An 18,915-nucleotide genomic window follows, 5' to 3' on the forward strand; every position below is an offset into this window, starting at 1 on the left:
CATATGGCAAAACCAGAATAGTAAAAAAGAACAACCCGCAGCATTTAATTTCTTTCGTCCTATCATAAATCCAGACCTCAGATCTAATTTGTATCCAAATTCCAAAGGTTAAGATTTGGTGGAAAATTGTGGCAATTTGTGGCAATCAAAATCTGTGAGAGGAAAACAGTGCTCGATGTACTAAACTAATACCAAAATTGCTCGATGTACTAAATCAATTTAAGTTACTTCCAAGTTCCACTTCAAATAATTTAACTTATTTCATATTTACACTGTCTAGTATTCATTATCATAGATATAAATATTTATTTTTTAACATATTATTCTTCCAAAAAAAAAAATTAAGTTACGACTTATACTGCTAAATGATATTTCAGTAGTAAAATGTAATAACCAATTGAATCCTCTTTAATTATATTTAAGTCAACCAACCAAATATGACAATAATGAACAATAAGCTAAGCTTTGTGTTGAGAACTTTGCAAATTGGGATCTAGTGTGGTAGGTCCAGATGACAGTGGTGTTGCGGGTCTAAACCTGTATTCGATTCAGTAAATAAATTATATTTTAAAAATAGAACGTAACTAAATTGGTCTTAATCACTTTTTCTGAACGGACTGGAAGATGGGAAGAAATTCTGAAACGAAAATAAAGGATCCCATTACTACTGAAGAATTGAACGAGGAAATGTACGAGGTCAAAATCTAAAAAAAAAAAAAAAAATTAATTTCTACATATAATAATGAAAATTACCAAGCTTCAAATGACAAAAGAAATTATCAATTAAATGTCACATGTATTGTTTGCAAATTTAAAATTTAGCATTTGGATTGGTTAACCTAGATTTGTTTTACTTTGAAAATATATTATACTTAATCAGAGGTAGATCTACTTGAGATGAATGGGATCAATTGATCTTTATTTATTTTAAAAATTTCTACTTAGACACAATTTTGATGTATAATTTATAGTAAATTTTGTGAATACTATAAAGTTGATCCCCATATTTTTTATATATATTTTTTTATAAGATTGACTCCTATAAGAAATTTTCTAGATTTAATCCTCATAATTTGAAAGTCTATCTCTTTCTCTCTACTTGTTTGTACTTGATTATCCAAACTATCCTTGATGGTTCTCTATGTATCATTTTTTTTTTCTAATGAAACAATTTAACGATCACTTAATAATTTTCACAAACAAAATTATTAATAGCTCTAAAAAAAGTTAGCCTTCAGGTAATCTTTTCAAGATTTTTTTTTTAAAATAGAACTGTTTTTAATATTTTTAACGGAACAAGCACTATACGTGGGAAAGTTATAAAAAAACACTCCACCAATCTTAGAAATCGATGGAGGCAAAAAGCCATTTTTTCCACCGATCCTTGAATCAATGGAGCACAAAACTTCACATTTATCTAAAATCAACACTATTGGTGGTTTGAAAATGGAGGGATCGGTGGAGAAAATGGTTATTTGCATCGGTGGAGTCTTCTTTTATAACTTTACCAGAAACAATGCTTGTTCCATTAAAAAGATTAAAAACGTTTCTCTTTTTAAAAAAAAAAAAACTCTTTCCAATAGAGTTGAAAATAAATCTCTTTCTTCCACAATCTAAGGGCTTGTTCGGTTGCACTAGTGGGAATAGGAATGGGTACGGGAATCAAAAATTTTGAACTGAAAAATACTGTTCACGTGGAAAAAAAAATTCAGTCTGAGTGAATTTTCATTTTCTCACGTGAACAGTAATCTTCACGGTACAGCCGAACAGGCCCTAAAGGAGTTATGAAAAACCCAAAAGATATGAGAAAATAGGTTTGAAGATTAATATTGGTTCCATGTACAGAGAAAATAATGCTCTCATCAAGAAAGAGAATTTAGGAAATTATAGACATAAAAGTCTAACCCATAAAAATGTTTTTATGATGACTATATGAATAAAGAAATGCTAGGCTTCTCATATTTCATTCGGATTATAAAAACCAAAAAAAATTGTAGGCAATCTCTATGCAATATATTTTTTTCTTTTCTTATAGCATAATTCTGATGCGTTTATTTTATATGGATGAAGAAAGAAACATCTCACTTGAAAGATTCTTGTGGAGGAATATTATAAAATTGCACTAGTTTTTTCAGACTAATTTTGTTAGATCACAACTTTTAGTTGAAAATAATAAATTAAATTATAATATAAAAAAAGATTGAATTTTTTTTTTTTGAAGGACAAGATTGAAATTTTATTAAATGAAGATTGTGAACGAAAATACACAAAATGAGTGTATTGTTAGTTTGATTATTTTAGATTCAAAGCTTCGTCAAATCATTGCTCGTATCATTTTTTCATAATTTACAATGATTATAAATTAATAATATAATTTTTAAAATAATTGTTTGCAAGCAAAATTTAACAACTCAATGTATCATTTACATTATATATAATAAAATATAATACAATTATAATGTATTTAGTGGCGGATCTCAATGCTACTCAAAGCGTGCTTAGTCACTCTTATAATTTTAAAATTTTTAATTATATATATTAAAATTTAAATAAGTTTTTTTTTATAGTTCAGTCTTTTTAAAAAAATATGAAATGTGTGTTTCTAACTTGGTGATTTGAATTTCACACTGTGGTTGTAGAGATTTAGGTTCAACTTTCACCTACTAAGGCTGGTAAGAAAAACTCGTGGCTCACTCTAGCTTGACTTTACAAAAATTGTAATCAGCTCGCTCAATTTTGACTCGGTTCGTTATTAACGGGTTCGGGCTTGATCCTGCTCGGCTCGTTGCAAGAAGCAAATGAAACTATTTTTTTTTTTTTACTTTTTTACTATTTCCATTTATGTCAACCATAATAGGGTGGAACTCGTTGCAAGTAAAAAATAAAAATTTTCGACTTACAGTCTATATACAGTTTACAACACCGAAACAACAAAAAACTTTATTTTGTACATGGCTCACAACATAAAATCTCTATTTATTATTAAGCATGTTGGGTATCCGATCCGTCAACAGCCGTGAGCTAAAAGATGAAATTTCAGATTTAATTTCAGTCCTTCAATTATAAAATTTGTCTTCTTTTGATTAAATGCATATGAATAATGTGTAAAAATTTAAATTTAATTAAAAATATACTCGCTACACGTACCGTCACACGATGCATTACAATTAAAATTAAATAAACTTTGAAATTTAACAATATAATTCGTTTCCTTATTTCATTCATTCCTTATAAATTGAGAAATATATAAATATTATCAATTATGTTTCTATACAGATCACAATAAAAATCAATTGAAAATCTTAGAGACACAAATCAACAGAACAATAATTGTGGATCCATAGTCTGATTGTCCAATCCGAATTTATTAATGATTTGAACAAAAAATATTTTGGTATTTTATTAGATCAAATTAGGTAAGTCACGAAGGAGGGTTCACTTAATTTATTATATTCGCATTCATATTTTATTAGATCTGATTTCAAATTCCTTATTGATCCGATAAATAATATTTATAAAAAATATTCCCTACTTTTTTAAATAGCAAATAATTATTGTAATTTATTATAAATTCTATCTTGTCATTTTATACAACTTAGTTGCATTACTGTTGTGTTCTTAATTAGTACTTTTATATTGTAACATAACATGTCATTAATTCTCTGTAACTTTATATATATTCATAAAAAATTCAAAATATAATTTGAATCTGACTCAAACTTTATTGAAAAGATGCTACTACAACGCAAGAAAAAAAAAAAAAATTGCACATCCCTTATCTGTTAATAGGAAAAGAAGACAATCAATACTTCTTTTTATCACTCCGTTTTTTTTTTCGTTTGTGTTTTTTATTTTTATTTATAATTTTTTTCTTAATTCTGAGTGAAATATCAATAAAAAAGAATTCTCTTCATATTCTATTCAATCTTGTAATGCCTCCGTTGATACAGTAATTATTAATGAGCTGAGTCGGCTTGTCTAAAATTAATCTCACTCATGGTCTAGTTCGTTCAGCCTAACCCAGCTCGTCTCGTTGACAACACTACCACCTACCACAATTTTTTTTTTTTACATTATATATTAAAACCTCCCTATCTAAATTTTCTAATTCTAAATTTTGTAGTTCGATAACATTAATTTGACTACTGCCAAATGACAAAAGAAAAAAAAAAAAAAAAAAAGGTAACACCACGCGAACCCGGTTGGTTGCACTTTTTCATAATCCAAATCTTTCATGTGTGAAGATGCAATATAGTTGTATAAACAGTCGAATACGAATCGGATAGTTGTCAAACCGTATTCTTATATGTTATAATTTTTTGGATACGATATGAATATGGATAGTCTCGGATATGAATGATATTAAATGCTGCCGATATGAATATAATTAAAATAATTAAAAATAAATTACTAATGTACATTCTAGTAAAAAATAACATTTAAATCTAATTTTTTCATTCATAAATTAGATCTAATATTTTATATTTTTCATAATAAGTTTGTTGGTTACAAAACATATATCATATTTTCAAAACACTAATCACTAATTAGATCATAGCGTTATATTATTCATCAAAATATATACGTATATGCAGTTTAATAAATCATTAGTATGAAGATGCAATTTAATAAATTAATTTTAAGAATATATAGTACATTTGTTGTGGTTTAAGAGTGTAAACGGTCGGATACGGATAATTAAAAATCTTACCGTATCCTTATCCGTTATACTTTTTCTAATAACGGATAGTCTTGGAAGCGGATACGGATCGGATAATTTAAGTAATTTTCCGGATTCGGATCCGTTTACATCCCTAGTGCAATATCATATTTTTTTTATATATATTTGTGCGTGTTTTTTTACAGAACATAAAAAACTTAAAATTTTGATTGTTATTTTGGAAATTAATTTAATACTTCAGAGTTATATTGCTCTTGTTTTCATATTTATCTCCAGACTATGCTTGTCAGAATATATTTGGTTAGTTATAATTTATAAATTTATAATCAAAAGGAAAGCTACATACAAAGAGCAAGATAAGTTACTGGCCTCGATCCAACTAAAAAAGTACGTGTACCATTTCATTTCGAAGACTGAATATATTCGTTTTTAAATATATTTCGAATACTAAACAAGTAAATATAAGATATATTGATTCCTACTATGAATTAATAGATTCATTTTTAAAATTTAAATAGTCAATCTAAACTATTCAATAACATTATTATATAACATGAGTAGAACTAGGGTGCTCTTAAGCTTACCAAAGTTTTGGTGAACTTAACTCTAAAACTCATCAAATCGATTTCAAATGACGAATCCGAACTGTTGAAACCCACCTACCTTACGTGTGATGAATCTACATGTGAAATTTTTAAACATTCGAATTAATTTAGTATAAAGTCAAGCGGTCAAAAACGTTAAAAAAATGAATGCACTAAAATTAATTTATTAACCTTCTAATTTTGACCGCTTGACTTTATACTAAATTAATTCGAATGTTTAAAAATTTCACATGTAGATGCATCACACGTAAGGTAGGCGGGTTTCAACTGTTCGAATTCGTCGTTTGAAATCGATTTGATGAGTTTTAGAGTTAAGCTCACCAAAACTTTAGTGAGCTTAAGAGCACCCTAGTTCTACTCATATAACATACTTACAAACTAAATTTTATATTTTTCTATATTTTTTATGATAGATAAAAATTTATTATTAATGAAGAATATTTAGAGTAAATAATTTTCTACCTATTTAAAAAATATAAAATTTAATTAACAACTATATTTTTATATAGTGATTGTATTGAACAGTTCAATTCAACTATTTAGACTTTGAAAAGAAAAATATTGATCTATAGTACGGATTAATCTACGATATTGATCTATAGTACGGTCAAATGATCGTAAATCCTAAATTCACTTTTTTATTCTCATAAAAATCTCTTACTCTAAATCTCTAATATTCTAATTCTACTTATATACATTATTAATCACTCTAATGCCTTAATCTTCATCTCATTTCATGTCCGGATCCACTTCACCGATCGCCACCGCACTTTGATAACGACCGGATCTACTCATCGTCGGCTCCGGTTCCTCCCCTCTCTCTCATTCTCCTCTCCGCTCGAGAGGATAGTATCAAGAAAGAGAAGACGTGTTGTGTCCTGAATAAAATCTACAAAAAATGAAAATGATGAAGTTGAACGGAGTTGAGAAGAGAGAAAATAGAGATGACGGCTGTCAAACTCAGTTTGTAGATCACTTCGAAAGTAAGAATATTGTAATACACATTATATTCCGAAATTTTTATAAATATCCAAAAAAAATATATAAGATTACGGAATCTACCCACTGTTTGGATGGAATTCGAAAAATGCCCAATCCGGTTATCCAATAACCGAATTTGGAACAAATATCCGGTCAATGGTTTTCCGGACTCAAATTTGCATATCCGGTTAATCACTAACCGGAAAGTTGTATTTTTTTTTTAAACAGAAATTTTTAATTTTTTGTATTAAAATATTAGAAATGTTGAATATATTTCTTTGAAAATAGATGGAATACAATATAATTTGATTTATTAGAAAGACTGCAACAAATAATCTGGATCAATATTTTCCAAGCCGGATTTTTCGCGGCTGTAAGAAAAATTAATATATTTTTTATGTGTTATTGGAAAAAAATAAAAATGCTTAGATTCTGAGTTATTGATCCCGGTTCAAAAGTCACTTCTAGATAATCTAGAAAATATTGTGATCCTTCTATTACATTTAATTTATAAAAAGTTGTATCTATTTTGAAAATTCTTTTTGAATAACAATTATTAAATAACTTAAAGTTTTTATTTTTTTTCAAAAATAGATACAACTTTTTATAAATTAAATGTACTAGAAGGATCATAATATTTTCTGGATTACCTAGAAGTGACTTTTGAACCGGGATCAATAACTCAGAATCTAGGCATTTTTATTTTTTTTCAATAACACATAAAAAATATATTAATTTTTCTTATAGCCGCGAAAAATCCAGCTTGGAAAATATTGATCCGGGTTATTTGTTGCAGTCTTTCTAATAAATCAAATTATATTGTATTCCATCTATTTTCAAAGAAATATATTCAACATTTCTAATATTTTAATACAAAAAATAAAAAAATAATTTTTTTTTTTTTAAAAAAAAAGAAGAAGAAGCAAAATACAACTTTCCGGTTAGTGATTAACCGGATATGCAAATTTGAGTCCGGGAAACCATTGGCCGGATATCTGTTCCAAATCCGGTTATTGGATAACCGGATTGGGCATTTTTCGAATTCCATTCGAACAGTGGGTAGATTCCGTAATTTTATATTTTTTTGGGTATTTATAAAAATTTCGGCATTATACTTATTGTATTTTCCCCAACTGAAAATATTTCAAATCCGTCTCTACCTAAAACAAGTACATCATATACAAAAAAAAAAAACGCAAAAAACACAAAAATAAGATCCGAAATACATGTGGAACAATTTCTTCGTAGATCAGAAAAACTAGGCATTTTTAATAAGAAAAATAAATACCTTACTCGTTACACGGAATACTAGGCAGTAAGCGCCACAGTACTTCGGGGTTTGATGACGTGGCAAAATTGGCCCAGCCAGTTAGGGTTTCTAATTCTGTCTTCTGTAAAAGAAAAAGGTGAAAAAGAGAGATGTTACGGCCTGAAAGACAACCCCGTACTTTGCATCATGGATCGCTTTTGAATATTTATAAAGAAATAAAGTATAAATAAAACTGCCTTCATAGACGAAAAAGAACTGGAAAGGAAACACCACTGGATCAGTCATTTCTCTAGACATACACAAAGTTTACGACTTTCAACTAATATGTATTGAGAGTTTGAGACTTGAGAGGGGTAGCTTTTAACCTGTTTGCTAATCAGCGTAAGAAGTGAGCAATCCGAGTGAGTTTTATACGTGACTAATGTTTTGGGACTGGAGGGAGAATGATTACCGTTATCGAGTTCCGCGCTGACTCTAATGGCACATTCCTTCTTCCTACCCTTCTTTTCTAACATCCCCATTTCATTTAAAATGGATTCATCCTGTCATTTTGAATGCCGAGGGTTTTTGTTGTCTGTTGTTTGTCAGAAATTGAGAGGATAAAACCCCTGTAGAGACTAGAGAGTGAAGACTATACTTGGTCGTCTGGTTTCCAGCCTTACTTTGCAAATAATTACTTAACTGCCATCGAAGCGTACAGTACTTGTCCAGACATCAGCTCATTTTTGACAAACAAAATAACAGAAACAGATAAATTAAAGACTGGAAAAACATGTATCAGAACTCAGAAGAAAGAAGACCCTAGATTAAATTTAAAATAAATCAAATGTAATGGTGTTACTTGGAAGTAATTTTCTTCCAACCACTGACTATTATTCTTTTGGATAAATTTAATTCATTAATTCTATTATTTATCCTATATTATATTATAAAACTAACGTCCCAATTTCTTGCTAGTTGAAAAACATTTCTTACATTTTTTTTTTTTCTCTTTTGACAATTGTCATACTAAGTCGGTCAAAAGATCAACAAGCCGACTCCAATTATCTGTCATAGCACAGACAAAGATATGGTTCTGATCTTCTTTAACAATAAGTACATAAATCTATTATGTGTCACCATGTAAACCAGGTAAATATGTTCACCACACAGAAGTATACAGAGTTTTGACTACAGAGGATTTAAGATGTTTATAGATAGTCCAAAACCACATTGCAGCCTTTGTACCCTTTTCTCCCGACTGGTTACAGTGGCACTACAGAAATTACTTCGAAAACTGCGGCATTTTTGTTATACGGCATACAGGTACTGTTTTCCTATTCCTTGCCTCTTCCGTTCCCTCGCTGCGCTCTCTCCATTAAACCCACTTTAATTCTCTCTCTACCGTTTCTTTCCTCTGTTTTGGAATTGGAGCCCCCCCCCCCCTCTCTCTCTCACTCACACACACACTCACTCAGGTACACAAGAGTGGCAAACGCACGCAACCGTCTGGCGAAAGAAATGGGTTTACACTCAACATCTCCTCGATTTTGCAATCCGATTAGTAGGAGGTAATGCGATTATTTTATTTTCTTTTGTAAAATGTTATGTGCTTAATGTTAGCGTAGTTATCATCTAATTGAAGGGAAAATGGATGTAAATTGTAGAGATTATTATTAGAATCTGGGGTTTCTTCGGAGTTAAGGGTTGCTTTTACCTTTTGACAAATTTTTTGTTGTAACATTGGTGGTGAATGGTGATGGCGATGGATGTGATAAATTGATCCTTTTCTTTGTTTTTCTCATATGGGTCTCTTTTTTGCTTTATAAAATCTACATTTACTGATTGATTAAAGATTAAAGCATTGATCACTTTCGGTAAAGAAAAGCTTGAATGTTTGAATCAACCATTGTGTGCGTGTGGGTGAGCACGATTGCGTTTTAGCAAATTACTTGTTTGTTTTTTGTTAAATTTGAACATTTTCAGTATGCATTTGCGGTGGTTATCTTAATCAATCAGATTGTGGCATTGTTTTATTCAAATTGAGAAGATTAGTAGGGATGAAAAGGAAATCAAGTTTCGTGTTTCTTTTTTGAGCTCGAGACAAATCTGTGACTTTTTTACTTTTTCTTTTACAAAGCATTTTTTGGATCTAATGCCCATCTCTCTTTATAACAAAAAAGCTTTATTATTTTATACAATAAAAAGACACAATGCCATGATTATAGCCCGGTTGTTTGAATTGATTTAGATTTCAGAGATCTAACAAAATTTTCTTAGTTGATAAATCATTATTGTTTTCTTTTGATGAAATTAAAAACAGTCAATGTTATCTAAACCGAAATGTAAGCTTACAGTTTCTTCAATTTTTTATTCTTCTTTCAGAATTTTCTCAGATGTGGCTGGAGATATTACAATCTATGTTGATGCTCAACCTTTCTTATTGCACAAGGTATGATACTTTTAATTTGTACTTTATTAGCTTTTACCAAACTTTCACTAGCTTATAGCCTTATACCGATACTACATGTTCTGATGTCTAATATATTTTTAATTTATTTTTTTCTCCTTTGAAGTTTCCATTAATGACACGGTGTGGACGAATCCGGAGGCTCATATCAGAATCCCGAGACCCTGACCTCTCCAAATTGGAGCTCCAAAATGTACCCGGAGGCACTATCTCCTTCGAACTAGCAGCCAAGTTTTGTTATGGTTCGAATTTTGATATTACTCCTGCTAATGTGACCCATCTCCATTGCATAGCACATTACCTAGACATGTCAGAAGACTACCACGAAGAGAACCTAATTTCACGAACAGAGACATTTTTGAATGAAATTGTTTTTAAAAGCCTGGAGAAGTCCCTTCAAGTTCTGTGTGGGTGTGAGGGTCTGGACCCGTTAGCCGAAGAAATAGGACTCGTGGGAAGATGCATTGAGTCCATAGCATTTAATGCAAGCAAGGAGCAACTGGTAAATGGCCTGGCGCATCTTGAGTATCCTACCGGGTCGGTTAAGTTACAGACCCGTTATCAGGATTGGTGGGTTGATGATCTGTCGGTGCTGAAAATAGAGTATTACAGACGGGTAATTGGATCCATGAGGAGAGCAGGAGTGAGAACCGATTCTATCATCAACTCAATAATGCACTATGCACAGACTTCTTTGAAGCCTACAGAGAGGCGTGAATGCAACATATGGGAGTTGGGCCCACTTGTCACTGACAGACAGAGGGCAATTGTGGAAACACTGGTCGATCTTTTATCAATGGAGAAAATATCTTCAGTTCCTTTGTCATTTTTGTTTGGAATGTTAAGAATGGCAATAGAAGTGGATGCGTGTTTTGATACTCGAATCGAACTAGAAAAGCGAATCGGGCTACAATTAGACATGGTTTCCTTGGATGATTTATTAATACCTTCAACCCAATCGAGTGACTCAGTATATGATGTTGACTCGGTGCACCGAATCCTGGTGAACTTTTTGCAGAAGATAGAAGAGGAGGGGTCTGGAGATGATTCAGGGTACGAATCGGAGGGCACTAGCGGGCCGGTGAATCATGCCGCAGTTTTGAAAGTCGGGAGGCTAATGGATGGGTACCTGGCTGAAATTGCACCCGACCCGTACTTGAAGTTGCAAAACTTCATGACATTTATTGAGCTGCTGCCTGATTATGCGCGCATAGTTGATGATGGATTGTATAGGGCTATTGATATTTACCTCAAGGTAAGTTATATGGCTAGAGTATGTATAGTAGTTGGTACATGGATATATCAGTACTTATATGGTACCCTGCCGTACTGGTTCTGAAAGCATTACTGTCATGCTTATGATCCACACTGTATTGCAATCAATATTGACAGAACATTTACTGTAGAGATAAATTTTGTCACATTTATACATATGACATGAAGGTACTTTTCTATTTTTAACCATCTTTTGATTTTATCTTCCCTTCCAGGCACATCCATCTCTGACCGAATCAGAGTGCACTAAACTATGCAAACTAATTGACTGTCAGAAGCTTTCAATAGATGCCGCCAACCATGCATCCCAGAACGAGCGCCTACCAGTACAAATATCAGTACGCATTCTCTACTATGAACAGCTGCGCCTAAAATCAGCCCTGCTAGACAATCCCACATCCTATTCCCATAGAATCATCCCGACAAGTGGGGCCCCCAGCGCACCTGTTTCACCGAGAGACAACTACGCGTCACTGAGGAGGGAGAACAGGGAGTTGAGATTGGAGATTGGTAGAATGCGTGGGAGAATTACCGAGTTAGAGAAGGAACAGGAGGTGATCAAACGAGGGATGAGAGGGGAGAATGCCAAGGCATTTTTGGGGTATATTTCAAGGGGGTTGGTGCGAATGACAACATTTGGACCCAGTGCAGGGAGGAAGAAGGAGAAGACCGACGGAAGGAAGGTACAAGGAGGGAATGAAGGTAGGAGTAGGAGGCGGCATAGAACCGCTGACAAGTCAGGGGTTTGGTAGATTTCGGAGATCTGTATCATTTATGGGTTACTATGGTATTTCTTGTTAGTCAATAGAAAATGATATTATGTAATAGAAAATGGTATTTCTTGTTAGTACAGATGAGGAGTTGGGTTTTAGGTGGAGCGATATGGTTTTTAACATAGTTGAAAATGATATTAAGTTATTTAACTTATGGATGAGAAATATATGTACTTTTCTGTTGATTGTTAAAGAGGCAGGTTAACTAGAATATTAAAATTTGGTTTGTATCATGTTTGGAATTAAACTCCATCAAGCTTTTACCGCAATCTGTTGTAAGCAAAATCTCTCACCATTTACCTTGTGCAAAAATCAACCTAAGCAAAATGAAAAGGAAAATAATTATTGAGTTGAATTTTTACTAGCTATAGAATAGTTCAGACAACCATTATCGTTAGTTGGTGGTGTTTATATCTTTTATAATGAATGGATATCTCGACTCCACGATACGTATTGGGGTTCATCATCATTTCTCTGGTATTTACCTTACACTGCACAAGTACCTCTTTTTGTCAGTAACTAATAAACCTTTGTTTATGTAGCATAGAATTTATTTATTTATTTTGCATATACTTTTCTCATATATTGTAGCTTTCTTGAACAAGTAATCAAGTATATATGATTAAGTGGTGTCATGGGTTGTGTGGATATTTTGTTGATAACTAGCAACCCTGGTTTATAAATAACACTTACTTTGATATTATTTAAGAAAAAAGAGTAGAAGCTCAGATCTTTCTCTAATCTCAATGCCACTTTTAAAGACTGTTATACAACTCAATTGGAATCATAAAAGGCTGTAAAGCTTATTTTGGATCACTAAAGCTAGTTAGATCTCATGAATCATGATCCATTGATCTAATTATCTTCTCTCGAATCTCAGCTTTTCAAAAGGGGTTTGTGATATTTACTAGATCTCAGTCAATCCAAACATGCGTTAAAAACCTTGACCAAAAAGACTAGAATAAGGATATATTTCTAATTCTCAGTTAGAAGATAGGCACATTAAACACTTCAAATGTATAAAAAATTAACCAATTTAGCAAAACATAAGTAACTGAGGTGAGGCATGTGAATTAAGAAAACGGAAGAAGAAAACCAATAAAAAAGGACATGTTTGATTGTGGAGTAAGAGGTGAAATAAATTTCTTCACACTTAAAGATAACAAATGAGGTGTAAAATATATATAGTAAGATGGAGTAGTAAATCCCTTACTATGGTTGTAGGGCCCATAGTCAGAGACGAGATCTCCTTGTCAATTTTTCTCTCATTTTTAGTGGATAATTTATAACTTAAGCTGTCGAACAAGATGTAAAACAAAAGAAGTAAAATGAAGTAATTTATTATTCTTAAAATTTAATCTAAGTGGCAACTAAACATGACCATATGTATTTCACTGGTCAAATACAACAATATTGGTTGTATATCCAACGAATATAAAATCCTGACATATTTATGTGAAATTTGATAACTCAGGTGGGAATCTCAACATACAAATTAAATAAACATTTTAAATTTTGGGATCCATCTTTCCACTTATTGCTTGTATATTTTTTTATGTTAGGCCTTGAATATAGCCCATATATCTAAGCCTCAAACAACCTTATGGGCCTTCCACGATTCTTTTAAAATGGCACTGTTTGTTTGTTTACCGAATTAATTTGATGAAGGCAAGAAAAAAAGAGACATTGATTCATTTTCTAAGTGCCCGTTTCTATTTATTCATCATGTACAAGATATAAATATTTACGGTTTATGACAGTAAAATTATCTAACGATCACTTTTAAAAAAAAATAACCACGAAAATACATTTTTTTTTTATATATGATACGTGTATAATATTTATGAAAAATGACATTTGATTCATATTTTTCCATGTAGTCAAAACTTAGAGTAGAACTAGGGTGTTATTAAGCTCATCAAATTTTTTGATAAACTTAATCCGAAAATCTATCGAATTGGTTTCAAACGATAAATGCAAACCGTTGAAATCGATCTACTTCACAAGTAATGCATTTACATGTAAAATTTATAAAATTTGAAATTAATTTAGTATAAAATCAGGCGGTCAAAAGATAAGAAAAAATGAGTGCATTAATATTAACTTATAAACTTTTTTTTTACCGATTGACTTTTTCAATAGTTTGAATTCATCGTTTGAAATTAATCCGATAGATTTTAAAATTAAATTATCGAAGAGCTTGATGAGCTTAAGAATATTCTAATACGAGTAGAACTAGGGTGTTCTTAAGTTCACCAACTTTCTTAGTGAACTCAAGTCTAAAACCCGTCAAATTGGCTTTAAACGACGAATCCAAACCGTTGAAACCCGTCTACTTTACGAGTGATACGTCTACATGTAAAAAAATTAATTTTGAAATTAATTTTGCTTAGAGTCAAGTGGTAAAAAAAAAAAAAAAAAGAATGCATTAAAATTAATTTATTAACCTTCTAATTTTGACTGCTTGACTTTATACTAAATTAATTCGAATGTTTAAAATTTTCACATGTAGACGCATCACTCGTAAGTAGGGTTCTAAATAGCTAGCTATAGCTTTTTCGGACCCTAAAAGCTATGGCGTTATGAGCGATATATAGCTGGCTACTTAGTGCAATCGCTTATTTTTTTTTAATCGTTCCGCTATACCGCTATAATCGCTATTTAAACCATTGCTGGTAAGGTAGGCAGATTTTAACAGTTCGGATTCATCATTTAAAGCTGATTTGATAGATTTTAGATTTGAATTTATCGTATATATGCTAAACCCTCCTTCCGTGACCAAGGATAAGAACACCCTAGTTCTACTCATTCTAATATATACTAGTCAAAATGTACATATATACGACGGTCTATACTCAGCAATCAGATGTTATTGATATTTAAATTGGTAAAAAATTCACAGGTAAAATTAACCAAACCCCATACCTTTAGCAACTATAAACTAATTGCTTATATTCTAATTTTACTTTTTTTATTTTATTTTATTTTAAAAAGTATTGAAATGTCCAACTAAAGTATTTGTCAAGGGACAAGGGTTGATATCCCATAGGATAAACCAATATACCTAGGAAGAAACCAAAAAAGGAAAGAAAAAAAATACTATTTATTAAATTTTTCATTGGATGTCACTAAAACTATATATATCATCATCTCATTTATGGCATTGACGGCTGCTTTTGTTTAGTGGGGCCCACTCAAAAGAGGGAGTACCACAATTTTTCAGACAGAAAAAAAAAATTGTATCAAATTTTGGTGCATTTGAGCGCCAGAGCTCTAGCAGACCCTTCATTGGTCTCATCTCTTGTGCAACTTGAGTAGCATCATTCCAAGAAGAAGTAAACCCACTTGCAAGTTGCAAATGCAGGACAAGGTTGTTACTTTCTTTCAAGCTGGTGTTCTTTTGCATTGTGAACCTCCATTTTCATGGTTTTTTTTCTTTTCTTTTCTTTTTTCCAAAAAAATTCTGCATTTTAAGGAGAATGTTACAGATTTTTTTTTTTTTTTGGAGAGAAAATGGAGGCTTAGCCTTTCAATTTTCAGTATTTATAAATAACGTCTCATCTAGATTATGAGCTCGACACCTCCCACACAGACCACACAGAAGACGTTGCCTCAATTTTGCATAAATTTTAGAATAGGTTTAATATGACAAGGACACTATATTATATAGATGTAATGAATCGAGATAATTAATGAAAGTACCGCATTATATCATTAACGGGTCAGGGGCGGAACTAGAAAATTTTGATAGAGTTGGTTGAAAATTAAAATGCATAATTGTAGTAGCTGAAAATTAAAAACACTTGATTTGAATATTTTGTATCATTCAAATCAAGTGATATTCTACCTATCTAAAAAACTGTAAAAAAAATAAAAAAAAATGTAAAATTTGGTTTGCAAGTACATATTCATATGGAGATTATGTTGAACAGTTCGAATCAATTGTTAGAATTTTGTAAAATCAAATATTGAGCTGTTGCATGAAGGCCCTCTATGCTACACGTAGCACCGTAGCCAACTCCTTTTTAATTAGCCAAAAGACAAAAAAAAAGGAAAAAAAAATCATTTGCAACGCATTAGAATGATGTATGTAATTTGAGATGTCGAAATGGAAGAATAAATTTAGGAATGGCGATAAATTCATAAAATTTGGGGCATATATGCAAAATGCTCCTTTTGATCCAAAATTTAATTAGTCCCCATCCACAAATTCCTAATGCGTATTTGACCATAGGAATCAGATCTCCTGCCCCCTGGGGTGTAGGAAATTTCTGCTCCCAGAGTCACTGCGGAGTGGACCCGGTTACTGTTAAAGGGTTAAAGTTAACTGGTTTACTGTTACTAGGGGTCCACTCTGTAGTGACTCTGGGGGAGGAATTTCCTGCCCCCAGGGGTTAGACGATTCGGTCCCCTTGACCATAATAGATACCTTTTTTTGCGCTTATTTTGGGCAACTAATAGATCCTTTTATCTTTCTTTCTTATCCGTATCTCCTTGGATTCTCTACTTTACTTTTGGATAGAGCTACAGATTAATTTGTTCAAGGACCTCTTGATATGGATCATAATATGCTATTCTTTTGTAATAATTTGTTTTTGTTTCTCATATTGATGTGCTTGGTACACTGATATAATTGGCTATGTAAAAAAAAAAAAAAAAGATTTTACTAATAACTTTTCATAATATTTTTCTGAAAGTAGTAAATGAATGACCTATTTCAATTTTATTGAACCAATACAAAAATGTTACAAGATAAGAACTGCACTAAAATAAATAAATCATTAATTGTAAACAAATAAATAAATGTATATACCCCTGATAGCTACTGTCGGGTTTTTTAAAAAAAAAAAATCGTAAAGTTTATTTAATATGGTATTGCTTTATATATAATTATGAAAGCTCAATAGATATACTTAGGGCTTGCTCGGATATATGGCTCACATTCTATAGAAAATTACCTGATTTTTTATTTTGTGGGAAAAGATTTTCAAAATGCATTCGGCAACCTTTTGTATTGTAGGTGGAATTTCTAATTTTTTTTCCATCAATTTTCCCAACTCAGCACAAAAATATGGAAAAAAATAATAATTCGATCGGAGACATTTTTTTTTTCCCACGAAGCTCTTGCCTCTCTCTACACAAATCTCTTTCGAAGAAAGAAGAATATGTCTCTAACTCACTTGTTTATTATCAATTTCTTCATTTTTTTAAGGCTTCATCCTTCCAATATACTAATGTGTTTATTATCAATTTCTTACAAAAATCAATATGCAATTTTTCAATTTGATCCAGACTAATCTTTCATACCTCATAGTACTTCACATTCTATATCTAAATCAAAGTTGTTGATTAAAATGTGCTTGAAGATCAAATTATATATATATAGAGAGAGACTAATATGCATTCGGCAGCATATGGGCCGATATGCATACGGTCTAAATTTGAAATTTCAAAATCTAAAAAGTCAATCTGAACCATTCATCTTGTTCTCCATATTAATATGTGCTTGGAGACCAAATTTTACATTTTTCTGAATTTTTTTACTATTTATTAAGCCACTTTGAAAATTGTTGATCCAACGGTGGCTTAACAAAACAGTAAAATCAGCAGCCACCGTTTCAAAGTGGTTTAATAAATAGTAAAAAAATTCAGAAAAATGTAAAATTTGGTCTCCAAGAACATATTAATATGGAGAACAAGATGAACGGTTCAGATCGACTTTTTGAATTTTGAAATTTCAAATTTGGACTGTATGCATATCGGCCCATATGCTACCGAATGCATATTAGTCACACTCTCTCTCTCTCTCTATATATATATATATAGGGTTAAGGCTAAGGTGCTATGGGTTGCATAGAGGGCTACGGTGCTACAGCTCAATATTCAATTTTTCAAAATTCAAACGGTCAATCCGAACCGTTCATCTTGTTCTCCATATTAGTATGTGTTTGGAGATCAAATTTTACATTTTTTTGAAAAAAATTTACTATTTTTTTAGATAGGTAGAAAATCAAATATCTGAATGGTGCAGAATTTTTTAGATCAACTAATTTTCTATCTATCTAAAAAATTAGTAAATTTTTTTCAAAAAATGTAAAATTTGGTCTCCAAACACATATTAATATGGAGAACAAGATGAACGGTTCAGATCGACCGTTTGAATTTTGAAAACTCGAATTTTAAGCCGTAGCACCTTAGCCTTACCCATATACATATATATTACTATTTCTTAGATCGGTATAAAATCATTGTTTTTGGTTGGTCCAAAAACAATGATTTTGTATCTATCTGAAAAATAGTAAACAATTTAAAACATATATAATTTTTTTTGTTTCTAAACACATTTTAATATGGATATCATGTTGAGCAGTTCGGATTGGTAAATTGGACTTCAAAAGAGATATATGATGTGAGACATGGATGATATGAGGCATTTCAACTCTCCTCTTAAAAAAATGATAATTTATACAAAAAATGAAAAATATAAATTTATAAATAATATGGAATGAATAACAAAATTTTGAATAGATTATATAGATATAGATATTTTGAAAACAACTTAGATTTTTCTAAAACTATTATTACGATATAATTAAACATTCATTCCAATACATTTTTATAACCTTTCATTATGTACTCGAGTACAGAGTTCTCACATTTTTTTTTTTTTAGGAAAAATAAGAGTCTAGCTCTCATTTGATTGATATTAAGAAAATGTTACAAAAATTTGTAACCAGTAAAGTAAGATACAAATGTAACTCATGATGGTGAGCTTGTTTATAAAGAAAGAAAGGAGAAAATAAAACCAAGACAGCAAGTGCTAAAACAAACAAAGAAGAAAGAGAAGAAAAGTAAAAGAAGGGAAACTAAAATGAGGAAAA

General features: G+C 31.1%; 1 protein-coding gene across 1 annotated transcript; it reads left to right on the forward strand.

Annotated features, from left to right (window-relative positions):
* The first annotated feature begins 8,941 nt into the window (after positions 1–8,941).
* Positions 8,942–12,351, forward strand: LOC144575118 (BTB/POZ domain-containing protein At3g08570-like). Its single transcript, XM_078325237.1, has 4 exons — positions 8,942–9,087; positions 9,902–9,968; positions 10,093–11,241; positions 11,477–12,351. The coding sequence occupies exons 1-4, from the start codon at positions 9,038–9,040 to the stop codon at positions 12,011–12,013; spliced, it is 1,803 nt and encodes a 600-aa protein (XP_078181363.1). The 5' UTR covers positions 8,942–9,037; the 3' UTR covers positions 12,014–12,351.
* Positions 12,352–18,915: the final 6,564 nt, after the last annotated feature.

The sequence above is a fragment of the Carex rostrata genome, chromosome 23 (genome assembly GCF_964058835.1).
Source record: "Carex rostrata chromosome 23, lpCarRost1.2, whole genome shotgun sequence".
Lineage (NCBI taxonomy): Eukaryota > Viridiplantae > Streptophyta > Magnoliopsida > Poales > Cyperaceae > Carex > Carex rostrata.

What these genes read in the sequence shown, in the direction of transcription:
- LOC144575118 (XM_078325237.1), top strand. Translation starts at nt 9,038, where the DNA reads ATGGGTTTACACTCAACATCTCCTCGATTTTGCAATCCGATTAGTAGG. An exon ending in AACCTTTCTTATTGCACAAG is followed by an intron (nt 9,969 to 10,092) that starts GTATGATACTTT and finishes TCTCCTTTGAAG; the next exon opens with TTTCCATTAATGACACGGTG. An exon ending in CTATTGATATTTACCTCAAG is followed by an intron (nt 11,242 to 11,476) that starts GTAAGTTATATG and finishes CTTCCCTTCCAG; the next exon opens with GCACATCCATCTCTGACCGA.